Here is a 27,805-nt window from a genome sequence, read left to right as displayed (position 1 = left end):
GTGCATGAGTTTATTTTTAAGTTCACTCACCAGTACAATGATTACTCAATTAACTAATTAGTCAATTGAAGGAAAATTATACTATATTATAAATCATTTTCAAGCAAAAATGTAAAACATTTGCTGGTTTCAGCTTCTTAAATGTAAGGATTTGCTGTGTTTCTTTGTCATTTATAAGATAGATGATAAATCTTTGGGATTTGATTTTCTGGTTAGACAAAATAAGCGATTTAATAATAATATTTTGGGCTCTGGCGAATTGGCAGATTATTGGATAATGTAAATAATCAGATATAATTAGTTGTATATCTACTCACCAGGAAACTCATATTAAGGAAAACAAATTCAATGAAAGCAATACACCCATTGCTCAGCTCAAATTATGACCATTTAATTTCCATTGCGGTCCAAAACATGTCTCAAATGTAAACAAAAAAATAAATTATTTAAAAACAAATCAGACAAACAGATATTACCAGCATTGTTAGTATTATTTGTCTAATCATGTGCATGACTTTATTTTGTTGGTTAACTCACCAGTAGAACTGCAATGATTAATTGATTAATCGATGGACTGAAAGCAAAAATGTCCAACATTTGCTGGTTCCAGCTTTTTTAAACGCAAGGGTGTTCTGCTTTTGCTATGTGCGATGGTGTAAATTCAACTGCTGAGTCCATTTCTTGTTCACATTGTATGTAGTGTCACTACTTTATTTCCTCTTGTTTATATTGAACCTACTTTTTATATTTCCTCCTGTTTACATTACTTATTTACTTAGTTATTATTTATTGTTGATTATGCTTCTTTCTATTTTGCTATCCAGTCTGCTGAAAATCTGCCCGTTGCTGGACAAATAAAGTATCTTATCTTATCTTATCTTATCTTATCTTATCTTATCTTATCTTATCTCATCTCATCTTATCTCAGTTATTTATGATAGCAAATGGAGAGTTTTTGGGTTTGGGACTGTTGGTTGGGCAAAATAGTCAATTTTAAGCCCATCTGGGGCTCTGAAACATTGTGATGAGTATTTTACACAATTTTCTTGACATTTTATAGCCCAAACAATTAATCAATTAATTGTGAAAATAATTGGCAGAGTAATCGATAATGAAAATAGTCAATTCTAATTAGCTGCAGCCTTACTCGCCAGAAAACCAAAATTAATGAAGAATATTTTCAATAAAAGATCCATTGTTGTCATGCCTATTTAATTTAACATGTCTGAAATGGCTTTTATTAAGGAAAAAATATTTTCAATAAAAGCCAAAGATCCACTGTTCAAGTCAATAAATGCAATTTCAAAAGAAAACCAAGACAGCATATATCAAAGACACTTGGACCACAAGCACAGCCAAAATATGAGGAAGGGGGGTAACTGTGGTAAAAGCAATACAAAAAAAAAACAGCATCAGTGCATCCAATATGTAGGCAGAGTAAATCAATTCAGCAGTGCACTTATCAAGTTGAGCTGCAAGACACGAGATTGACAGAGCAGCTCTGACAGAGTTTGATTTTCTGTTGCGGCTACTGTGCTGTGAAATTAGATTCACAGTCTCCAGCAGGAAACACCCCCGCCCCCCCCCATCATTAAGCTTCAGTCCACAGGCCTGTGTTTCCTTTCCCTGCGCGTTAAGGGTGTTATTATATATCAGTCAAAAGTCACAGATGAAGAGCATCTGGCCTGGGCTCTGATATTGATTCTGGGCTTATATACTCTGGGCATCCTTTAGCTATTTGATAAGATGTGATAGTCTGATAAGCTCCTACAAAAACACTGTCTACTTTGTTAGCACCAGCTGCCCACATATTGAAGAGGATTATTGATATGGCTAACAGTACTTGGCACAGTGTTACCAGACACTACACTTAATGAAACGCTATTGATTTCTCAGTAGACGTCTGCGTTGTAAAGCGCAATCTTCTTTCTTCAAGTGCAATAAATTGATAAATCATTTTTCCAGACCCCCCAATCTGTGATGGAGACCTAGGCCCCACATTACGTATGAGGTCGTTTCATTTGACTCCAGGTCTGGCGTGTGTGTGAGTGGATTACCCAAAATGATGAGCTGGGGTTTGCTCTTGACCCCCACCCCTGCGCTGGTGCCTGCAGCCACCTCCACGCGGTACTGCACTCCAGCCTGCAGCCCCCCGACCACCACTGAACGGATGGTCGCGTCCACAGACTTATTGACATGAAAGCGGGTTTCGTTGGCCAGACACCAGATCTGACAAAGACAGACACGCCAGAGAGAATTCATTGTGAGGTTGTACAGTACATTACTGAAATATTCAGTTTGGTATCAGGTGCAGGGTTTGATCCTACCTTGTATTCCTGGATGATGCCGTTCTGTTCGTCGGAGGGAGGGGGGTCCCACGACACGCTGATGGATGTGCTGTTATGGCTTCCCACTGCCAACACTGTCACTTGCTGTGGAGGCGCCCCAGGAGCTGTTGGGTCAGGGAGCATGAAAAGATTAAAGAACGGAAGAAAATACACTGTAAAAATATTTCTTTTAACCTACAAATGTTAGTGTCTGGGTGGCCATAAACTTTTAAGTTAAAAGAATATGAAATACAAGTTGAGAAAACATGTTCACGGTGTTTTCATTATTGTGAAAAGCAGCTACCATGATTTATCTTACAGTGTATAAGAGACACATAGCAAGTTTTCATCATATATGTTTTCTTCAGACTATATAAAGAGAGTTTTAACTCTCAAAGAATGAACACTGTATATAGGAGATTTCAGTGGTAGTTAAGCTAAGGTAATGTTTTCAGTGAGTCTCATTATGTGGATTACAACAAGTTGAAATTACATCTCATTCCCTGTTATTCTTATTTCAGACTTATTATTTTTATTTTCAGATATTTTCCAGATTTCCCCCCTGAAGCAGAGCTACCATTTTCTCTTGAAGACTGAGAAAAAAGCTTAAGTCCAATGCAAGGAACATTTATATTTTGTGATCAAATAATGTATTATGTCAGATATAAAATGGTCCACCTGAATTGTTAAGTTTCCATAAACTCACTGAACAAAAACAGCTATTGACTTAAAGCAATTGTGTTCATATGTCCTATTAACTTGTTTTGAAATGACTTAATTCATTTGTGTCTTACCAACTTAAGGATTTTTTAAAAGTTGGTCCAACAATTCTCTTCTCAGTGCATGCTGATCATGTTTCTTTTGAAACTTAATGTAATGAGCACTGTATGGTATATTCACTCATCTCATCATTTCAAGTCAGAAGACTAAGTTAGAAGAACTCATGATTATAAGTTCTAAAATAAATACTATAAATTTTAAGTGTCATTAACTTGAATAAATCACACGTGAATTTTTTCATGTATGTTTTTTTTACAGTACACATAAGAAAAAAGAATAAAATGGTTTAGCATATTGTTTTTAAGAGAAAAGTGAGTGTCTCCTGTTTTCTTTATCATATCAAAGAAGGATTTGTCACAGCCACTACCTCAATTCATATTCATACAGCAACCCATACAACAAGGTATTCTCTAAGCCAGCGTGACAGATGGCTACCAGAGCACTTCATCTCAATTTCATATCTTAATGGTAGGATTTTTTTTGTACAACTGGAAGCACTGGGACCTAAAAAAAAATACACCATTCTTCTGTTATACTGAGTTTAAAATTCTATTATCTTACTGGCATCATAAGTTATACACATCAACCAATTGAGGTCCAAAATGCTTCGCTAATTGCACAAATGACAACCATTCCAAGCAGACCAGCAAGTTTAGATATGAGTGGAATATCCTCTGCCAAGAAAAAATGGCTGAGCCCAGTAGCTAACATCACTTCCATAATGGATTAGAACCATTAAGGCCACACGTAAATACTTCCAAAGTAGCTGTATTCCATTTTGCATGTCATATCTGAATGAAAATGTTCAAAGTCCATGTCCTATAATGAGGATGCTGAGATGGTTTGTCAACAGAAATGTGGTGCTATGCTTCATGGTGCCAAATTCAAAGTTCCCTCTTTAATGGGTCATTTTAAATGTACCAAAACTGGCCTGATAACCTCCATGGACAGATCGGTGGTTTAAAGAGACTGCAGGCAGCAGGAGGCAAACACCATGTCTATGCAACTGAGCAAATCATCATCTCTTGCTGAACAGACTAACATAACTGCTCTGGGCACATAGTTTCTCATGATTCCCATTAAAAATATCATTATGTTCTGACTGAGTGGATGAAATAACTACTCTGAACCCAATTAAGGAGCTACAAAATAATAATGCTATCTGCAGCGTAATGTAAGCAAGGCACTGAGAGCCACAGCAGTGCAGAGAAGCCAAAGCAGGTGGGCTGTGACGGTTTTGTCTTGTTTGCCACCTGGCCAGAGAGCAACATGGTTACTGTGACTTAAATTCTCCAGATGGGATTGGTTCAGTAAATGGCTGGGGAGAGATGCAATGAACAAGTGCACAGTGTCTCAGTGAGGCAGCAGCAAATAGTGCTTGTATTGGAAAATCAGCATAATAAAGCCAGGTCATACCAGGAGTATAAGAATGAGGGTCAAGTTAGCAATAATAAATATGCAACATCCAGATAGACTCTCAGAATATACACACAAAAATTACTTGGGTGGGTTTAGACAACAAAAATACTTCCTTAAGTTTAGGAAACAAAACTATGTTGGTAAAATTTGGTAATCATTTACAAAGACCTAATATAGTATATAAAATATAATCTGTGCAACAATAAACTGTTATTTTACTAAATTAACAAGAAATGTAAAATGAAATTTGAAAACCTCTCAGCATCTGGCAGAGGTAACCCTTTAATTAAATAAAACAATAGATTTTTTGAGTTGGAAAGATGAAACAAACCCTGACTGATTTATCTTATGCTTAAAAGAGAGGCTCTGAACAAACATGGCATGTCGGCAAAATATTTGACAGCCTGGCAGTACAAAGGAATTAAATCTGCCATATGAAACACAGTTTACTTCTATTACATTTAACAAACTGGCTCGACCCAGTTTGAGGGTATCTATATTCAACCATTAAGACTGCAGTGACTTTCTGAAGTAATTACTGTTAAACCAACTTGTGCAGATTTGCGATCATAATATGGTGATGGTTCAACGGTTCAGAGAGAAAAATGTCTTATTTAATAACAGGTCAGCCAAATATAAAACTAGGACAAAAAATGATAAGATGTCCAAGACAGCATGCTAAAGTGCCCTGTAGGGTGGCCTTCCAGTGGACAAAATATGATAAAGTACCCTCTAGAGTGGCCCAATGTCCAAGATAACATGATTAAATGTCTTCGTGGGTTCCATTCCAGTGGACAAAACATGATAAAGTGCATCATGACTGTCAGTGTACTGATACAGCTCTGCATACAGCTGGTGCCCTTTTTATATTCTTCGCCACTGCCCCTCAGACAGCCTGAGTTCAACACCGACCAGTATAATGCAGGTGGACTGTATTGGAAGGAAGTCAACCTTTACAAATCAGTTAGATTGCCTATCAACATTCTGGAAAAATAAGACCATCTATGTGGCTCTCTGGTTCATAATTTCTGAGGCAATCCATCACCTTTGTAGTCCAAATTTCACAAAATCAAATCATAATCATAAATCTGTTGAGGGCAAAACAAACAAACAAAACATCCACTAGAGTACAAAACCACTGCTGGAGCATTTTCGACTTAACAAAACCTCAGCCAGGAACAGTTTGTTGATCATTTGTCTTTTTGATTTGATTTTCCGACAAAAACAGTACACATACTCAAGCTGTTCAGTAGCTGAGCTGCAATATCCAGATGTTGGACTTTTGCAGTAGCACATGAAGCGCACAGAATAATAACTATGGGTTGAAATAACAAAATGTTCAAGAGTGGCACATTGCAAAGCTGGATTGTCACCAGAATGCAAGCGCTTTGGCCAGAAGCTGTCGATCTACTGGGTTTTTAATATGTCTTTCAAAAAGAGAATCAGAATTACTTTTAATTGCCAAGTACAGTTGTGCAAAAAAATGGCCTTGGGCAGGTGTCGAGAGTCTCGCAAGACACTGTGAGAATACAACCTCATTGCATTACTAGCAGTTAAAATCATCACAGTCATTTTGGCTTATACTGCATTTAAGTGATTGTTTAAAATGTTCTTAGCTTCACTTTGTCATAACACTACTGTACCCTGAATACTGCTTGCAGCTGCAAACAGTAAAACAGCGGCAAATGTACAAAGCTGTTACATCCCGATTACCTCTCATACATTTCCCAAAAGGCAGACTGAAGCATAGAATATTAGCAACTGACATGGTGTATGTGGAAATGAGTGGAGCGAACGATAAAAAAATAGAAGAGCAGCAAAATGGGAGAGAGGACTGACAGAAATCTTAAACACAGTGGCCACTAAAATATGCAGTGTGCAAAATGCCCAGTGGCAATCGGAGGCGTCCCCCCTACCTAGTGCTCCGGTGTTATGCTTAAGCCTTACACAGACTCAATATGCAATATACTATATTTTTAACCAAGTTTAACCAACTGGAAAGAAAACCCACTGTTTCTCAGGTTGTACAGGATAACATTAAGTTTTCTAAACCGGGGTTTCCAGATGTTTCTCAGGCAGGCTGCAGGAACACTGCAGGAGTGCAACATTGTAATCTGACAACGACAACTGACAATGAACCCTCCACTGCAAGTTGACCAGCTGTTTATAACTGTCAGTTGTCTGTCACATGAATAAATGTTTTGCAATTTTACGAATAAATACTGGACTTAGCATGTGCAAAAGCTTTTAACACCACAAAACAAACACCATGAAAATATGCATTCCGTTTCACGTAGTTCTTTACACCACCATCATGACAAAGAGAAGATCTAACTAAAACTATAACTAGGTATTTTGGTTCGCTAATGTGAATGCACCATCAAGCAAGTCAGCTCCACTTTTCCAAATGTCATCTCAGTGCTGCTGTTTCAGCAAACTGATGGAGCTCGCCCAGTCAGTCAAAGGTTTACATCAGGAGAACAGACAGGAACCATTAAGTGCAGTTCTGCAATTTCCGTGGTACAAGACCAATCCCTGAGGATGAATAATGGTTACAATACCAGTAATGACTGGTAGACTAACATTCCAATAAATGCTCACAACAGCAGAAAAAGGTCAAAGAGTACGCTCTTAATAATGTGACTAATACTGATATCAGGACTGATGAAAACTGTAGCTAGAGAGTAATTTAAAGCAATTAATGCCTCCAGCGTCTGAGGGAACATTTCAGTTTCTACTCACAGCTGTGCAATTAAACAAAAGGCACTTAAGCTGCTTAATGTCCTGCTATACAGGATATAAAGTGGTAAACATAACCTGTTATGCAAATGAGTGCATCAATTAAGCTAATTAATTCATGAATTGGTAAACATTTCTATGTCAACATACCCATGCCCCTATAACGCGCATGTAATGTTAAATAAACTAACTTTTACAAAGGTTCCACTTGGGACACTATCGGAGAGTTCTACCTATACTCTAATATAAAGGATTATAGCTAGAACCTGTGAAACGTTCTACAGAGAGAGGTTCTACAGAGAACCCTGTATGATGCAATGGTTCTTCCCAGAACCCTGTCTGGGGGTGGTATCCAGAACCTTTTCACCTTCATCTTTTTATAATACAAGGGTTTCATCCAGAATCTACCCAAAGGGTTCTAGGGGGTTCCACTAAGTACTCCTTTATATTCCATGGGTTTTATCTAGAACCCACACACGGGGTTCTACTTAAAACCCTTTTATATGTCAAGGGTTTCATCTAGAATGCACCCATGGGTTCTACCGCAAGCCCTATTGTGTTTCAAGAGTTTTATCAAGAACCCACCCAGGGGCTTCTACCAAGAACCCTTTTATATTCAAAGGGTTTTATCTAGAACCCGCCTAGGTGGTTCTTCTGAGGATGCTTTTATATTCTAATAGTTTTATCTAGAACCCATCCAGGGAGTTCTAACGAAAACCCTTTCTTTAAGGATCTCAACAATCCTTGAAGAACTCTTTCTTCCAAAAAGGTTTCTCTGGGTGAACAGGGTTCTTACCAGAAAAAACCCTTGACAAACTCTTTCTTCAAAAATGATTCTCCACAAGCAAATGGTTGAGTAGAACTTCAGCCTTTCAGGAGGAACCCTTTTGGAACCCTTGTTTCCCAGTGTGTAGTGGGATCTGGGAGCTCTTTCCTGAGTGGGCTGGCCTTGTCTTTTCTCCTTATTGGCCATCCTCCACTGGTCTCATATTATCAGTAGATCATTTTAACAGCCATCTGCCTGGGACTTTAGCACACCATAGCATTTCCTTTGATTTGCCATCAGCATCGGTGGAAAGCCTTAAGATCGTAAGGATGACATTGATGACAGTGAAGTCAAAGAACCGACTACCTCTGGCCACATTATTCTCACCAACAACTCATCGAAGGGTTGTGTGGATCATTAATCTTAGTACACAACTTGCCCCTGTATGAAGTGTGAAACATCAGCTATTTTGACCTCTGAGGCCCCAAAGACGCCCTCTGCTAGGTTTTCACAAAGGCAGCGGCACATACCCAACCTGCCTTTGATGGATATCGAGTGTTTTTTTCCTCATGATTCTGTAGATCAGCACATTTCTGGGCTCTAGAGTATCAGTAGATCAAGCCAATTTTTCCTCTACCATGATGCCTTGTTTCCAGGATCCAAATAACGAGAACATGTGCACCGGTCCGCAAAGACCTCTAGCAATCCTGTGTGGCCATTTTAATTGGGCTATGGTGAGGGGAATTTCTCTCTCCACCAGCTGTATCCCCAGTCCATACTTCCTCCTTACCCTCCTACTGGGGGGAAGATGCACTAATGGCCTCAGCAGGACTTGCGCTCAGTACAAGCAGTGTTGCATGCAGTCCAGCTGATGCAGCACCTGAATGCAACCATATAAAGAGGTCCCCTGCCCAACCAGCAGGCAAAACACAACTTATGAGAATTACAGCTATAATGTGTAACATTTCTGTATTAAAATGTCTAAAAAAGCTAGACATATGTTACATATTTTCTTGAGTTGTGTACTTACATTATCCCAGTATTCCCAACAATGGTCAAATCCATGGAATTTGTAATTCATTCAAGGTAGCGGTGAGTTTCCTGCTACCCACTAGTTGCTATAACTGTTACTTAACGTAACACGAATAAAACTTCGAGATTAACTTGTCCATAAACATGATTTCTGAGTCATGTCAGATAGATTTTCATCAGCTATGGTGGCTGTTTAATGATGATGGATGCACGTTTAAGCATGCAGATTCATTTTTGACCTTGGAAATAGGAGTTTGACAAGAGCCAGTAACTAGCTTTTTCCTGAGCTTTTCAACCTTCATCAAAAAATGAAGAGGGCTCAGTTGTTATGGAGATGGATTTGTTGCTATGAGAGCTCAGTAGTTGTTACCATGGCTCCATTAGCACTTTTAAGACTTCTTGGAATAAGTAAGTGAGGACTTTGAAAAAAAGGTTAGGAAGTCAACCTTGAGTTACAATTGCTGACCTACATTTCTTCCTAGATCAAGAGCGAACTATCATGATTAATCTATTAGCCAATACAGACAAGAAGTCCTTACAATGCTCTGGGTAAAATTAAAACTACTTACTCTAGCTGGCATGTCAACAGATCCATGTCACTGACAAGTAAAATCTATCTGCTGATAAAGACGATGTGATGTGGTTGAAAGCTCTTGACAAAGCCAAAAAATGGACCGTGGGTTGGGGTTGTTTTTTGTGAAAAAGAAATTTACATTAGATTTTGATGAGAGAGAACTTTATTTTCAATGTTTTCTCAATTTAAACATAATTTTAAGTATAAGATGATGGATGACTACAGTGGGACATGGGCTCATTTGTAGAATACAATATGGTTCTTCATAGAAACCCCAGAAAACAAGAAGGTTATAGTTAAAACCTGTGGGACATAAAAGGGGTTCTTTAGATGAAACTCTATGAATATAAGAACATTCTTGGTAGAATCCCCTGGGTCAGCTTCATATGAAACTTACTGAACATAAGAGAGTTCTCTGTAGAACCCCTTACATGTATTCCTTGGAATATAAACAGGTCCTTGGTAGAAACTACTGGGTGGGTTCTTGTCAGCAGCCTCAGAAAATGGAAAGGTTCTGTACAAAAATCCAAGAAAGGGTTCTGGGTAGAACCATTACACTATATATGTGTTCTGTAATCTAATGAATCCCCTATGGGGTTCTGTGTGGGACCTTTCACAGAGGGCTCTGGGTAGAACCCTCTAAATGGGTTTTCAGGTGCAACCTTGACAAAAGTTTCAACCATGAACCAAAAAGTGTTCTCCTATGGGGACAAGTCAAAGAACACTTCATGGTTCTAGATAGCACCTTTATTTCAGTGTGTTAATTTATTGCATTGTAATGCAATTTACCTATTTAATAAATAAAGTATGCAACAAATTATGTTATGTTGGCCTCATTTGTGCCACAAACAGTTAAACTAAGAAGGCTCAATAGCTGATCAATTGACCTGTCGACGGGAGGACAAGGAGGACAAGTAGAACACCAAGAAGTGCTACCACCAATAAAGCTCATTTGAGATTGAGACTGTGAGTGTGTGTGCCGGGGCTCATATCACACAGGTCTGCTTGGTGTGTGACGGAGACATGGCAGCAGGGGTCCACAGAGGAGCAGGGAGAGAGCTGAGCTTATGTCAAAAGAGACAGTTTCTGCCCTCCCCCTTTGCCCACCAACCCACAGAGGCCCAGGCTTGTCAAAGACCCCCACTGCGCTGTCTGGGAGACCTGTTTTCACACACAGGGGACATGGCACTGCAGCGGTATGCGTGTGTGGGTGGGTGTACTTGAAATGCCATTATCCATTACTATCTAGCTATGAAGCCATTACTAGCGGCAACTAAATATAAAAGCAGGTAGAATCATTTCCACAAGAGCTTCTGCTCATGTACAAGTAACCAAATCTTACATTTCTTGCAACATAAAGTCAGCATAGAAATTGACTTTTTTTTGTCAGAAATGAGAATTAATTTGTCGCTTACCTTCTTCCATGGTGCGCGCTGTCATGGATTCACTGTCCGCACCCTGGAACTCATTGAAGTATGGCCGCACTTTAATCTCATACACGATGCCTTTCTTCAGACCAGAGAGAGTTATGTCCCTCTCTGAGGCGACCTTCAAGTCCTGTATCTGCCACGGCCCTGGGGAGGGCAGCCCTGATGTCTGCCGGAACAGAACGCGGTAGCCTTGAATAAACTGGGATGGATTCTCCACCTGAGAGAAGAAGGGAAGGAGAGGGAGAGTGGGGATGAAGACATGCTGTATGGTAATGATGTGGGAGGTGTCATACATCTGTGGGTAAAGTGCTTTGGAGTCGTGGATCAGCATTCAGTTTGTGTCCTCTGTCAGCGACAATGCACGCGTAGTTAATCATACAGTTTAATTAGCAGCAGAGAAGCAAGATACCAAGAGAAGAGTCTCGTAGTGTATTTGCCAAAGTACCCCTGAGTCTGCAATACCTCATGAGATCTTCAGCAGAATATGAACACAAAACACTGCATCAAAATTGTCCAGTTTTTTTTCTTTCCTCAGTAAAATATGTAACAGTACAACTCTTCGTAATGGCTTGTTAACACTGACAGAAGCAAGAAAATGCTCTTACAGGCGATATAAAGCAGCTTTTTACCATCAGACCAGTCCAAATATATTAGGATGGATCTCTTTTCTTCTTTCTCTCTTTGTAGCGTCAGTCCACATGCCATTAACAAAATGATTTGTGAATCTAGGAGCATTATAAACACAAAGAGATGTTACTTGAAAAAGAATTTATGTTTGAAGCCATGAATCAAAATAAATTACCCTCTTCTCTTCTAATTTATGTTCACTCTTCTTGCCTAAGAAAACAGCTGCAGAATTAATCAAGACCTACAGTGTCTCTACTGCACACTTGTACTTTAATGTTGTGTAATCTTGCGTTAAGTTACTGTAACATGAAATCACAAACATATATCTTACAAATATGATGCAGTTACATTCACTCTTTACTTTAAATGTATAGATTAGTCTCTTGCACAAATCTGTTTTTTTGAGATTGCAGCGTTGCAGATCCATGATCTAACATAAAATGAGGGGATTTGTTTTGCTGCCTTGTGGTGAATTCTCAGAAAAGCATACCCAACAGCTGCATAAAGTCTGTGAAGTATCATGTACATCATGGGACACATGCATGAGTCTCTTCTTCGCACAGATCTGATCTTAAAATGCGTGCAAACAATTTAACTTTTGTGGAATTTATCAATACTGGCATACTTGCCATTTATTCTTAGGTGAGATCAAAATTTTCAGGGACAGGGCACCCCAAAATCAAGATCACAGATTTTTCTCCTGATTTGTAGTGTTATTAACCATGTATACTACCACAAGCCGAATGCCATGTAGTCCCACTACACTGGAGAGAAGGCAGACATCTTTAAGGATGATGTCTCCAAAACTTGGGAACTCACACCAAAAAGAATCTAGAATAACACAACAGGCCAGGGGGAAAATATGTATTTTCGATTTTGGGGTGAATTGTCCCTTTAAGAGTATATTTAAGCCAATACACACAAAAGCTAACTTGTGTGTTGTGTTGTGAAATGCTAATGATGAAGAAAAAATATATTTGGATGATATATTAGGATGGATTCCTTTTCTTCTCTATTTGTCTTTGTAGCCTCAGTCCACATGTCATTAACAAAATGATTTATGAATCTAAAAAGCCTTATAAACACAAGATGATACTTGAAAAAGAATTCATGTGCTTGAAGACTGAATCAAAATAAATCACCCTCTTTTGTGTTCGCTTTCCTATTGTCTTAGAAGGTAGCTGCAGAATTAATCAAGACTTAGTGTCTCTACTGCACACTTGTACTTCAGTGTGGTGAAATCTTGCATTAAGTTACTGTCACATGAAACAGCAAACATATATCTTATAAATATGATTACAGAGTTCCATAAACACTTTAAATGTGTGTTATTTGAAGTAGCAGCTTTGCAGATTCATGATCTGAAATAAAACCAGGGGAATTTGTATTGCTGCCCTGTGGCTATCTTATAGGAAATTCTTAGAAAAGCGTACTGCAGCTGCATCAAACAAATATTTCTTAAACAATTAATCATGCCTGATTAGAAAATTACTGGACCTTAAACTCAAAAGGACTGCTGTGATGCTTATTTATTTAATCATTGTGTAAACCCTTTATCAGCAGAATCAGGATTTTTATTTAAGTACTTGACTTAAAACTTAAACTCCATGACATGGATTTATTTGGAGTAATATGCAGTTAAGTTATTCACTAACCAATGTGTTTTTGCTTCAGTGCGACTGTAGCAACAGTCTGTAACTTTAGTTAAGCCACTTTCTGACTCGTACATGACAATAAAAAACAAACAGGAAATAGAAGTCAGCCATAGACAGAAGACAGAAGTCAGTGCATAACTTACTTTTAATGTGGGGGCAATGAAAAAACATTCAGAAAATTATTTTTGAGAGACTACTACTATTAGCAGAATATATGATATAATATGTCATGCTTGGGTGGAGACAAAAAGTAAACAAGACAGTGCTCTCTTGCTGCTGTCTTGTCAATGTATGTAATGTATGTCTGCAACTGACGATGTCAATTATGTCAACAGATTGTCTCAGCCCTGAAGCACACTCAACAGTACCAACCAAGTGAATAAAGTCTGAGAAGTACTGAGTTTACAGGCCAAGATTAAGTTTGGGTTTAAGACGAAGTCTGGAATGAGAGTTATGGTTACAGGCAACTCGTTGAGTGACACTCCAGCATGTCTGTTCTGTCACCTGACATTTAGCTGGGTAACAGATTGTCCAATTAAACTTTACTGAAATACATTTGTGCAACTGTTCCCACAGGACATTCACGGAGCAACAGAGACTTCAGACCAAATCCAACAGTGCACACAAACCACTTTAATAGAGAAACCTCTGTCTGACATTGGGTAATGAATGAGTGTTTCTCCTGCAAATGCAGCCTGATCGAATATTGTCCGCAGACCCATTCAGCTCAACCACAAATGCAGGTTTATCCTGTCACTGTGTCAGTCTGCAGGCAGCATTACAGTACACGGTCGTCGTACTGACAAGCATGAAATAGCAGACAAGCGTAAGCCCATCCTAGGTGTGTCATTAACCTACAGCAGCAGACAGTAGGGACACCTTGCCAACAGACAGAAATAACATTTCCCAGATAAAGGGCTGACTGCAAACTGCCTCCAGAAGTGACACATGTAGGAGCTAATGGTGATGTATTTGTCCTGAATAGAAACATTAGTCTTGATTCCTGCATCACCTCAAACCATTCTAAATTGATGGAGCACCAGCTGTTCAGGCTATGAATCCCACACAGCATGTGTGTCTGTCAGCTAATCCAAAACATACTCACATGCCAAGCATAAAGTTCTGAAACAAGCTCAGACAAGATCTGTTTGCTGCTCGGAAGGTAAAAGAGTCACAATAACTATAAACCACTGTTACAGCCGTGGCTGGAGGCATTATGTTTTTGGGGTTGTCCCACCATCTGTCCCATCCTTATGAATGTGATATCACAAGAACGCCTTGGCAGAATTTCCTCAAATTTGGCACAAATGTCTTAGTTAGACTCAAAGATGAACTGATCTGATTTTGGAGCTCAAAGGTCAAGGTCACTGTGACCTCGCATCTGTCCCATTCTTGTGAATACAATATCTCAGGAGGACCTGGATTCTTCACATTTTGCAACATCCACTTGAACTAAGGGATAAAGTTTGGAAGTCAAAGGTTGAAGGGACAATCCTCAAAATCAAAAATACACATTTTTTGCCCTGGCCTGTAGCACTGTCCATCTAAATAGATTTTTGGCATGAGTTGCAGAATTTTGGAAATATCAACTCTTCAATATAATGGAACAAAATGGCACAAAACCAGCATTCCTCTCCAAAAATCACGACCCAGTTACTCCAGATAATTTAGAAATCTTGTTATGATCAGTTTCATGGAGAAACTACTTTCTTTCTATTCTACTGCAGAAAGAAAGTAGTTCCTACATGAAACTGCTCACAACAAAGTCTGTGGATTGTTTTGAGCAACAGAATCATGATTTTTGGAAAGAGACACTTGTTTAGATTTTTTAAAATATACTTTTTGGTGCCTGGTACAACAGGCTTGTGCCACTTTGTCCCATTATATTTGAGAGAAGGCATCTCTTCAGCCAATATCTATAAACTCTGCAACCCACACCAAAACAACACATATCCATTCAGATAAAATGATGAAGTGACGAAATTTAATGTCTAAAGGTCATAGGTCAACATCACTGTGATATCATTATGTTCAGCTCTTTATCAGTCCTCTGTACTCCTCTGTAAAAACAGTCTCTAAGAGAAGACAACATGTTTCTCGCTGGAAATTATTCACTGGAATCAGACAAGTCAATATAGTGATAACTTCCATTTTGCCAAAAATACACTTGCAATGCCTGTCCTTCAAAGTCTTCACTACATACATTATATAAGTCTATGCAGACATGTATGTAAACTGCACTGGTTGGCGGAGGCATACAACAGCAAGAAGTAATTCTAGTTTCAAATGTTTTAAGTACTCACAGTCCATGTGACTTGCACTGAAGTGGAGCTAAGGACCACAGGGTTATGCATGCTGACCACAACGTCCCCCAACTCCTTCTGCACGCGCCGATGGTCCACTCCCTGTGCTGTGGGACTAATGTCTGCCAAAGACAAAGAAATATAGTAATGTAGAACTGAACTGTGCTAATTATCACAAAGGATTCATTACAATCCATTCTTATTTCTGTACCTTGAGTCCGGACAGGCTCTGACATGGGGCTGGGGTCCCCGAGCCCTTGAGCATTGACTGCTCTGATGATGAACAGGTAGACAGTATTGGGTCGTAGGTCCTTGACTGTGAACTCAGTGGTCTTCACGTGGTCCGCCACCGTCTGCCAGCTGTTACTCACTGACTGGCTGTGGAAAAAAGCATGATTAAATCTAATTAATTACGTAGAATCTTTTCATTAATATAGAAGTAACCTAGATAGGTTATTTGGGGAAACACTGGTGGGCTGTGCTCCTAGAGACTGGGAGCAAAAATCACATGTCACACAGTAATGATGTGCCATACTAACTTGTGAAATCTTTTGAAATATTTCCTTTCATCATTTAAAAGCGTAATCAGAATAACAATCACCTTCATCTTTCTCATCCTTTTTTCTAGTCAAGTATTTGGTAAGGAAAGCAAAAAGCTAATTCTCATATGCCAATCATTTTCTGCTTGAAGTGCGCTTTTATTTGCCAAATAATTAGCATTCAAATTTAAATACTAGAACATTTTTCAACCCTTTTGAGATGAATTGTAAAACTACAGGAGATAAACCATCCAGAATATTCTGCTTGAAAGTGCATGGCTTTATTGAATTCCCCACAGAAACACCCCACATCTGTTACTGCCTTCAAAGTTCGGGGTCACTAAATGTAGCTCAGGGCCATAGGTCACAGACATACCCAAAGGCCTCAATGACATAGGAGGACACTGGGGAGCCTGCCTCTGGCCCCGGTTCCCATGACAACGAGATACTGCTCTTGGTAACGTCGGTGACCTCTGGCTTGGAGGGCGGCCCTGGGAGGGCGGTTGCATTGTGAGACATGAAGTCTATGAGGTCAGTCGAGTCTGGCAAAGGAGGAAATGTAGAGACACAAAATTAATACCTGCCAAAGCAGCCATGTTATGCTTGATATGCATGAAATTATGTTAATTGTTCATATGAATTAATTCTACTGAAGCAGACCTCTGACATCCAAGTAGGCACTCCATGATGTTTCTCCACTGGAGCTGGTAGCAACACAAGTGTACAATCCAGCGTCGGAGAGCTAAGGAAGACAGATTATGATACAATCATTAATGTTCAAACAGGCTCCCATAAAGCAATAGTTCAGATTATTTGATGTGGGGTTGTATGGGGTACTTATCGATAATATATGCATTAACTACAGTAAATGGCGGTCGGCACACCCCCAGTTTGGAGAAGCAGAGAGGCACACCAGCACAGATAAGCTTAGCAATGTACTTCTGTGGACAGGGTCAGCAACAAAAGGTATCGTAGTGGTATTGGTATCATATGCGACTCCAGTCCATGTAAAAAAAACAGTATCAGGTAACAATATCAGTTTAAGTGTATGCTATATTTAGAATATTTTCACAGTTTACTTAGCATCCAGACAGCCTTTTCTGATAACATAAGCCAAATATTGCTCTCTCCAACACAACCAAACTCCATAGGTAAAATCAGCAATTTAGCGTCACAGAACACAGCAGTCGTTGGTCTACTGCTGCCTTGGTCTGTTAGTTAGTTTGTGTTATTGTGTGACTTCAAATAATCCAAACTATCCTTTTAAACACCAAAGTCACACAATAACACAAACAAACTACCAGATTGAGGCAGTGGTAGACGTGTAACTTCCGTGCTCTGAGAGGTTAAATGACAGATTTTGCCTATGGAGTTTGGCAGGTCTGGAGGAGGCAATATCTGCCTTATATAGCAGATGATTTCCATCAGAAAAGGCTATAAAGCAGTGAAAATATTCTAGATACTGCATACTTTTAAACTGATATTGATCATTTTTAGATGGACCTTTTCTAAGTGGCTGAAATATCTATTGTTGTCGACCCCGTTCACAGCATTGCATTGCTTCACCTCCTACTCTGGTACTCCTGTTTCTTTCCCAAACTGGGGGCATGCCAACTGGCACCAACTGTAGCTAATATACACTGACTACAGATAAGTACCTCATACAACTCCACTTCAACTATCCCTTTAATCTGCAGCATGACAACTTTAACACTTGGGCTGATTTCAGAGTTGTAAAAGAAACCAAATTCAACACTAAAAACCAAATGCCCATTAAGATTCTCTCAGCTCATCCACATCACAAACGATACAGCTTTCAGGCTGCTCGGTTGCTGTGTTCTACTGAATCCAATAGCTTTTGTAACTTTGATCCCTGATGGTTTCTACAAGCTCTTACGTCAGTCTGGGCTTTTGAAGGAGGTTCACAGCTAGTAGTACAGTAAAAATGCATTAACCTCCACTGGCCCGCATTTGGCACGAGAAAAGCCGGAGAGTGGATGAGAGGAAACTTTAACACCGGCCAATGAAAAAAAGAGCCCAGTAAGAGCTTACATTAATTTTCTTAATTGATTTCCTCCAATAATAGTCACCCACCCCCCCATTCCCAGAGCCATCAACATTATCATCATCAGTGCTGACACAGGATATAAGTGATATGACAATCTATTTTATATAGGCAATGCCTTAGGAGCCACTGACGACTACACTATCTCTCAAGAGAGAGTAGAAGAAGGAGTGACACAGAAAGAGCACTTTGACACTGTGACAGGACACTGTATATTGCAGTTCCTCCATTATATGAGCCCCTTTAGACTCCTCTCACAGGTCCCTGTCCTTGAGTCCTTGAATCTAACTGCAGCCTCAGAGATTCAGACTAAATAGCAGCGTTTAACAACTTATAAAAATCAATACTCGCTATTCATCTTTTAAAAGCAACCTGACTGCACTTGTCCATTTGAATTACATTCAGATGACATCAGCTGGGAGATAAGAGAATTTCTTTTTCATCTTTCACATGCAATAGAAGGATGAGATGTGCAAAAACAAAAACCTTAAACACTAGCACATGAGTTTTTATGTCTATCTATGTGCATACAACACATGTAGATCTTTTTTGTATTTACAGTGCTGTGAAAGATAGGTCATCAAAATAATGAAAAATAGATGAAGAATTAAGGAGTCCTTCCCACTGAAGAACAGTTACACTGTGCTGTATACGACCTCCAGGTAAGAAGAACATGAAATGTGTGCACAGTGTGATTATTTGCAGGCGCATATCTAAAAGAGATTTTACTGATATGGTGCAGAGAAAAACAACTCTATTTTCATTTTGGGGTAAAACATTCCCTCAAACATTAATTAACAGTCCTTTGTTTTTATTATTTAATCCTCAGATCTTGATGGAACTATTGCAAGTGAAACTTGATTGCTAGTTGCCTGTACCACTTCAGGTACAGCAAAAAGGAGGGGAATCTTTTAGCAGCATGCCTGTTATCATTCAGAATCAGGTTGCTTAAATGACAATTCTGGTTTATTAGAACGTCATAATTTGTGTGGTTTTGGCAATCATTTTCATCAGTAAAAATAAGATTGGAATTTCATTCACTGTAGGAAAAAAGTTGAGAAAGCTTAAAAAGGTAAGGCGACTTGCTGCAGAGCCTTTTTGATTTTACTCAACTAGGGTTTTATTTGCCGTGTCAGCTTAGGTAAAGAAGTTCACTCAAAGTGCAGTCTTACATAAGTAGATCTGAAAAGTAATGTTAAGTTTGACAATATTAAAATAGCACTTTGAGTGAACTTCTAGCCCAAAATGTGGCATAAAAAATTAGCCCTTATCAGCAGCAGCAGCACTGCAAAATACTTAGAGATGCTATGTGCTTTGTTAGTTAATGTTAGCAAAACAGTAGCTAAATTGCTATTATCAATCATTAGCCAGCTAATTAGCTAACATTTTTCGAATGAGTAAGCTAATCTACACCAATTGTTAGGTACCTATTGACATCTGATTCCTAATGTCAGCAAAACAGTAGCTAAGTAACATAGACAAGCCTAACACAGCATATCTAAGTACAAGGAGAAAGCTGACCGAGGTTCTGCTGGGTACCAAACTTGCTCCCTGCTATTGTAGCACAGAACAAAAACAGACGGGACTTAGGAGGAGTCCATTGTCTGGCTTTCTCAATAGAACTTAACTGTAGCAGAGTCGCTGCATTTCAAATCTGAGCAATTACTTTAGTAAGTGGAAAGTTATCATCGTATATTTTGATGATATATATTGTAATTGATGCTGATAACCAAAACTACAAAAATAAGTCATTGCAATAAGCTGTCCTTTAAATCATTATAATTGGTAGGCCATTTTGCCATGTGATGCTACAGGCATAGCGGTGCACGCTAACTCCAGTGTATCTCTCTGTAATCCGCTATAACCTACCTTGGTATTCTGGATCTGAAGGCTGCCATGCTCCAGCAGGGAAAATCGTGGGTCCTTTCCGAGCAGACTGGCCCCATTCTTCCTCCAGGTGACCGTAGGCTCTGGGTCCCCTGACGCCTGACACCTAAGTAGAGCCACGCCTCCCAACGCCTGCGTTTGGTTGGATGGGCCCTGCCGGATGATGGGTGGCGGGCGGTCCTTCAGAGCTAAGGATAGTAATTGAACAGGTGTTATTATTATTTGAATACATTTCTAGCACTGTAATTTTGATATCGTTATCTTGGCGTGAAACAATGACTCTCTGTTGTAACTGGTTAGATTTCGCCTGATGGATTTGTGAAAAAAAACACATGACCTTATCACAAGGTGTTAATTTGTGATTGCAGTAATTGCGTTAGTGGTTGCAGACCCAAGATGTTAGGGTTCAATCTGTTGGATTTGTTGTGAGAGGAAGTGACTGTTTTGTGAGCCTTTTCCACAGTAGGGCAGTGTGCTCATGGCACTGCATCACACCTTTGAGCTTTAATTACTAGGTGAGGATTAACGATGCTTCACCCGTGGCGCTAATTACCATACCTTCTTTATAACACCTCTCAACACATTCATGCCTGTCCTCTCTCTTCCCTACTCTGACTCATGGCTACACCTCCTCCCTCTTGGCACCCCCCCCCCCCCCCCACACACACACACATGCACACAGAGCTAAACTATGAATTAGCATGCCAAGCAGAACAACAATTCATCTCTTTTAAAGCTTTTTAAAGCATGTTATATCATCCAGAAAACAGCCTCTGCACTCTGCAACAGTAATTTCTGGAGTGTTGAAGCTCTCTAGGCCTTGTAACTACCTCCCGCTTCCAATTTCCTCACTGCTGCTCTCCACTGTTATCAGGTCTGTCTCCATTCGCACAAGTGTTTACAGCAGGTTCCCCCCACCTTATCTTTCATCACACCTCCTTCAGCACAATGAGGAACACGGCAACTCAAGCAGAATAGCAGAGAAATCAGGTGCAACTGGGTGCGGGGACAGTAAGCAGCACCACATGTGATATGCCAGTTATTATGGAGGCTGAATTGTTTGCATTTATGTGACAAGAAAAAGTGTTATGAACATGAAATGAATGCTTCGCTGGTCAGTCTTTCATGTGGAACTTTGTGTTTATATTGGCTAAAGATAGACACTCTTGCAATGTGTTTTCAGGAAAACATTACAGCTACTGGACAGCAAGCCATTACCCCAAGTGATTAAAGAGCCAACAACAACATCACAATGCTGTTCCTGATTTAGCTGTAGTTCTGTAAAAAAAAAAATCCAATCATACACTCCAGCTTTAGTGACAAAGTAATAACAAAATGTTGCATTTCCAGATTGTTTATCACTTATCACTACCAGAGGCTATGCAGGCTGCAAAATCAAATGAATTACTTTGCAGTAGGTTTGGAGACAAAAGGATGTTGGGAGACTTAATAAGCTGTATTCCTGCTACTGATGTTGATTATTAAAATATTGATTATTACTGCTGGGATAATACACTTATTCCACATTCGATACTATCATAATACTTGTGTGCCGATTCTTAAGTACCATGATTCTACATGTATTGCTATTCGATGTTACAATTTATTGTGGTTTTTATTTGCTTTTTTAACACTGGACGATGTGAAAAAGTTGATTCATGCACTTCTAGAGACTGTATATTATGAAGCATGTTTTGTCTTTGAGTTTTATTTCAGCAGCATCATTGCTATACGGCTTATAAAATTGGCAAATAAAATACTTTTTGAAAGAAAACCCTACATTTAGCTGTTCTTCATGTTGCTCATCAAGCTAGTGTAATAAATGAATAATAATAATAATAATAATAATAATAATAATAATAATAATAATAATAATAATAATAATAATAATGATAAATGAACTAAGATGTTGGGCCAAAATGAATAGAGGCCCATTAAACTGCACACAGCAAAAAAGGGGAATTTTGAGTTTTAGTTTTGACCCTTTGAGGTTGCTGTAGCTTGTCAGTGTGGATTGAGTTGGCAATGTGAAGTGAAGGGAAGGGATCGTTCAAGATAATATTGCCACAGTTGCAATACTAATTTTCATTAGCACATTAATGGTCATTCCCATCATGCTAAGCCCAGTTATTTAGCATGTAAAATATGTTCAGGAATTATAAAAAAAAAACAAAAATAAAAACAACAACATGACACTTAAGGGAATTGATTTTTTCTGTTACCCATATTGATTATTATTTCTAATCTGAACATCAGTTTCTACAAATATCATTCTACCACTGCTCAAGACCAGAGTTGAAAGGTAAGTCTCGAGGTCCTGGTGTGCAGTCTTTGATCAAGCATCACACTGGTAGCAACTCAAGCCTCAGGACATCCACAGTGTCTGCTGGAATCTGTCAGACATGTTGAAACAATGCTACTCTCAAAATCTGTCTAGTATCAAACAGTCACCCCCCTGTAGGCTTGAAATACGCCTTTGAAAAAGTGTAGCTTGCTCCTACATGGAGGGCAGCGGCTGTGGTCGGCTTGGACTGCCAGCAATTACAATAGAATCAAATGATGACCCAGTTTCTCATCTCAGCATCAGCATCTCAACCATCTGTCTGCTCGATAGTTTCCAAACAACTTTCAGCAAAAAAATGCTGCAGTGGCCTTCTCAGCTAACATGCTAGTGCTGCTGTTTGTGTATAATAGAGTGCAAATGTCTTGTTCTTACAGTGATCTTACTCAGCTCAAAACTAATTGACATCATGTCAAAGTACCAGTGAGAATTGCTACATTGGCCTCCGGCCTCAGAGGAATGAAGAGTTGAGTGTATAAAGAGTTTATTTTGATGACAACATGCGTGTGCATTTTACTCCAGTGGACTGCTTTATTAATAAGCACTGATAACAGTTCATTCATGGTTTGATACTGACTGTGACCTGTAAAAAGTTTCAAGCTTTGCCATGTGTTATGCTGTTTTAGTGTTGTTTTGCATGTTATCTTGCTAATGTGGCTATTCCCACAGACAGAGGTAAGGTTGGGCTAATCTTGTAATATTGAGGGACAGTCTAGAGAAACTATGTCCACGTTAAGCCTAAAATGAGAGTAGTATGTTGAATGCCAGTGACAGTTTTTCATGTAGCTTTTTCTGGAGGTTTATCCTGCAGCACCTTTGTTTAGAAGCTGGTGTGACTGTGTGTGTGTTGTTAAATTTACGTGATAGAAACTAACAATATAACTATGTTTGGAAAAGAAATGGTTGCATTGTAACTTTGATTAGCACCCAGTTAAACAAGCAGATGGAGGGCATTCAGTGCACTGACTGATCTAGAGATGACTTATAGCTGTTTTTCCCCCTATCAACCAATCAACTTGTCGAAGAATAGAAAGAACTTCAGTTGACCTAGAGTTTCTTTGTTTGACTACAGCCTTAGAGAACTGTCCAGGACTATATTATTCTACACAAGACTCAGAGTCTCAGGTCTCAGAGCTTCATCTTTAAGTTGCAGCACGTACTATTCTCTCAAGTCTAATTGTAAAATTAATAAAACTGTCAGTCATACATCCAAGGCAACACCAAAGGTGGAGCCCTTGTCCATACATATGTATCTTATGCTTTGGAAAGTTTTCAGTCAGTGCAGGAACTTGGACAACACTAATCTTAAGTAACACTATAAAACAGCACTGTACAAGCAAAACTTCACTTGGTATCACAGCAACAGCCATCAATCAAGCACATTTCTCCCATCCCCCACGATCTACTCAAAGATCTGGATATTGATCCATCTCCTCTGAGTGACAGAACAGGAGTCATTTCCTCTCCAAAAAACACTTCAACAGATGTTAATTTAATAATGTGTGGGAGAAAAAGCCAAGAAACAAATGGAGAGAAGGGCATAAACAGCTCCCAGCTGGCAGCGGCTCAGCACTTAATGCTGACATTAAAGCTTCGTCAGAAAAAGTGTAAAGTGTCTCTCCATCAAGGAGAGTTTTATTTTACGCAGTTTCAGTCTTTTCAGACCATTCAAATCCACCACAGTGAGGTGATAATGAAAAGGATGATTGTGGGTGACTGGCTTTTAGAACATACAGATGCTTCTTTGCAGATGTAAGTGTGGGCAGAAAAATAGCCTTTTCATAGACTGGTATTCAATATTTTATAAGGTCTGGACAAAGGTGCAAGCTTATGTGTGTTATTTTGTATTATTTTAAAGCCAAGTGTGCATCACAGCATCACACTAAAAAAGCACCAACATCAATATACAGAATGTTACTGACAAATTTCTTAAATTAATAACATTGTTAAAAGAATGTGACTTCAGGAGACTAAGTAAAATATGTTTGATGTTTCCACAGCCTGAAATCTGAAAGATGTTATGAGAAAAATATGAAAAAGACTAGAGTATATTAAGAAAGAGCATATATCTTATATTTAAGTTTATACTTTGTCCATTTTTACATATTATTACGTCAGAAAAGCAGTGGTGTTTCTGTCATCTACCACCTATTTGGAGAAATCCCTTCAGATGATACCATGGGGGAAAAAAGTAATGGCCTCATTCTGTAGAAATTACCTGTGTGTTGAACCATGCAATCATGCAATAGTGTTGAGTCCTCACTAATACTGTGCATATTAACTCTCTGATGCATAATGTACCTAACAGGGCGTAACACTAGAATGTAAGTAGAAAATGTTTTAAAATAATTGTCATCTTGGTGTTAAATCACATAACTAAAAAAACGCAGTTCTCATATTTCAGCATATGCAATGTGGTTCTTAAAAAAGTGCCAGGGAACCCCAGGGGTCAGTGTCGCTCTGATAGGGAGTCTGAAATGTTTTCAGATTTTGATTTAATATATCATGGTTTGTCATGTTTTTTTTAATATGTTTAATATCTTTCTGGCACATTTATCTTTGTTTTTCTTCACATGACTAAGTAGAAGTGTGCTAAATCAAATTATTCCCAGTGACATACATGAAAAGATCCCTATTATATTTCCTATCTTTAAGGGGGCCTTGGCTGAGAAAAAATCGATCCTCTGCTGTATATGTGTATAAATGATCTTTTTTTTCTGTGTGTGTGTGTCCAGCCTTACCGTCTGCTACCTCAAGCTGGGCCTTGGCCATGATGCTGCCTGCTACAGTGAGGGCCTGGCAGATATAATATCCTGCATCAGAGCGTTGCACAGATGAAATGGTCAACTCCCCATTGACGGACACAGAGACACGGCTATCTCCCTGTGTTGGCTGGTTGGGAAACAGGAGATCCTACAGGGAGTGAAAATGGGAAGTAATTTAAATAAAATTGGGAAGCCAAAAGTATAAAATCCACCAGTTTGAACCTCCCTTTGAAGATGTTTTTTTTCTTTTCTAATTCTAATTGACAATGTATTTTCCACCAGAATGTGAGAAATTTATCTTTCTTCTCCAGCTTCTTCTCACAAACGGTTATTTACTGTTCACAATGTTACTCAGTATTGAGCTGTTTTGAGCAGATCATAAAATAGATATTGTGCCCCATACAAACTTCTCTACTGCTTTAAATCAATTATTGGTACTATTCTTGCACATATATGTATTTTCACTTTATGCAGATGATACTCATTTCTATCTAATTGTCAATTGTGACTTATAATTACTAATTACTTTGCCAAAATAAGTGTTGGAGAAAACTGAATTATTGTATTTTATGTATTTACATCTTTAGTCAGCTAACATTAAAGGAATCGCTTCTGTGTTCTTATGCTTTCAATATGCTTACACACTGTATTCCAACAATCATGTACAATTCAGTTGGAAAAGTGGGTCAGTGTCTTTTTCCTACTTGCTCTGAATGGCAGTTTACCCCCAGAGTAATAATCCTGCTGTGATAACCTGCAGTCATGATCCTGAAATTGAGGCATCAGCGTTGTCCGTTTCTGCACCCCAAGCAGACAAGCTGATGGGCAGGAAAGGACATTAGCCTGCTTTCATTATGTCTAATGACTCTAATGCAGCACATGACATTGTTTCTTGCTCGGTGAATTGGCCGGTCAGACTGGTGTAGATTGAAGATAAATGACCACTTCATTATCTGTATGTGGAACAGAGCCACACTCTGCTGAGCCTTTTAGTCAGATCCTCGGTCATATTTTATATTTTAGATCATTTACTCTGGAGGTTGCTGGAGAATGTATGTCTGTATAGCAAGGTGGGTTTAAAATAGAAATCATTAATCCCCTATCATGTACAGATACCTACAAATAGACATAAACAAGCACATATTGTCTGTCAGTATCCTCACCTGGCTACCCTCTCGTTGCCAGAAGACAGTGGGCTGAGGTTTGCCCCTGGTCTCGCAGGGAAAGGTAGCTGTGCGTCCTTGTGCGACAATCTGGTCACGTGGTCGCACCACAAACTGGGGCGCCTCTGAGGTTAAGGGTGAAATAAACCATAACACAACAGCAACACATTTGCACAGACTTCCAAAGTGCACATTGCAGAAAGACTAATCTAAAAGACAAATGCCTGGACTAAAGGTCCAGCTGCAAACTAAGGCTTTGTTCAGATTGCAGGCAAATCAGATTTGTTTCTCAAATCAGATCTTTAAAACAGAATGTCCGCACTGTTATTTGGAAGTGATCATGTCGGATTTGTTTGTCAAGACATCACCAACCTTTCTCCAAGGGTTGCTGTGGTAATGACGCAGGCAGCAGTAACTATGTACGGTAATGGTACTGTTTTCCAATGTGTAAGTATGAGAAATGGAGATAGTCTGTGTAAGCAACCAATTTATTTCAGTGTCTTTGCATGGACTGTTTTTCTGTGTAGTCCTCCATACCATTCTGTTAGAAGCAGCGATTCTAATGCACTCTTGCCATCAGCATGTGGCGCGTTGCAAGTGACGCAAATGACTCTTTGAAATCTGATTTGATCTGGACATGCCAAAAAACAGATTCGGGCTGGCAATGTGAACAAGACCTAAAAAGGATCATGCATTAGGTCTCCGTATTTATCTCAGAACTATTTCTATGCCAATCACATAAGCCATTCATCCAGCTGCCAGAACATCAGAATGAATGATAATCTAATTTGCAGTGTGCCTTAACATCCTTTTAAATCTCAGTTTTTGAACTAAAGCAGATCAACCATACTGCATCTGGACCCCAAATCTGAAAGAAGTGAGGTGGTAAATCCATCGTCTGCCAGGGGAAGTCAAGGGTCGATAGTAACAATGTAGATATGCATGTCCAATATTAGTTCGATGAATGTGTTTGTGGAATGCCACAACAGTCCATGCATACGTGTGTGTGATCAAAAAACAGAAAGAGAGCAGCGCATGCACAATGGGATCAGCTCTTACTTACCAACGGGGCGAGCTGGTGACACAACAATGGTGTGGGTGAGATTAACACACAGCACAGAGAGAAGGAGAGCAGAGGAGTAGAACAGAGGGACAGAAAAATAAGAATGAAAATCAGAAATGAATGAGGTGGAGTTGGGTTTCCATCCATGAAGTTCAAAGGGGGGAGGAGGGTGGAGCTCAGTCACCAAAAGCAGGTGATGGCATGGGCCTCAAGGACATAGCACCTTGGCAACATTAGAGGGAAGGGTAACAAATGCCAAAAAACACTGGCTGAACCATTTCTCTGTAACACTTTTATTATGTCACAGGAATAACACATTCACACAGTTAA

The 27,805-nt window shown here is 39.2% G+C and overlaps 1 protein-coding gene across 2 annotated transcripts in view; it reads right to left on the bottom strand.

The window, feature by feature from the left end:
* The window catches only part of LOC146318751 (roundabout homolog 2-like), a 126,282-nt gene that overhangs the window by 23,582 nt on the left and 74,895 nt on the right, over positions 1–27,805 (bottom strand). Inside the window, exons 7-17 of one of the 2 annotated variants that reach the window (XM_084730872.1) lie at positions 27,476–27,487; positions 26,413–26,537; positions 25,226–25,397; positions 20,126–20,331; positions 16,852–16,933; positions 16,568–16,733; positions 15,864–16,030; positions 15,653–15,774; positions 11,053–11,284; positions 2,328–2,452; positions 2,058–2,229 (exon numbers count right to left, since the gene is read on the bottom strand). In XM_084730872.1, the coding sequence (XP_084586998.1) occupies positions 2,058–2,229; positions 2,328–2,452; positions 11,053–11,284; positions 15,653–15,774; positions 15,864–16,030; positions 16,568–16,733; positions 16,852–16,933; positions 20,126–20,331; positions 25,226–25,397; positions 26,413–26,537; positions 27,476–27,487 (1,581 nt within the window). The remainder of the gene's footprint in view (positions 1–2,057; positions 2,230–2,327; positions 2,453–11,052; positions 11,285–15,652; positions 15,775–15,863; positions 16,031–16,567; positions 16,734–16,851; positions 16,934–20,125; positions 20,332–25,225; positions 25,398–26,412; positions 26,538–27,475; positions 27,488–27,805) is intronic. The other variant, XM_084730873.1, reaches the window with a different exon arrangement.

Source organism: Lutjanus erythropterus, chromosome 11 (assembly GCF_056507025.1).
Source record: "Lutjanus erythropterus isolate fLutEry1 chromosome 11, fLutEry1.hap2, whole genome shotgun sequence".
Classification (NCBI taxonomy): domain Eukaryota; kingdom Metazoa; phylum Chordata; class Actinopteri; order Lutjaniformes; family Lutjanidae; genus Lutjanus; species Lutjanus erythropterus.
Note: the sequence above shows the minus strand (reverse complement) of the source record. Positions and strands in the feature narration are given on the sequence as shown.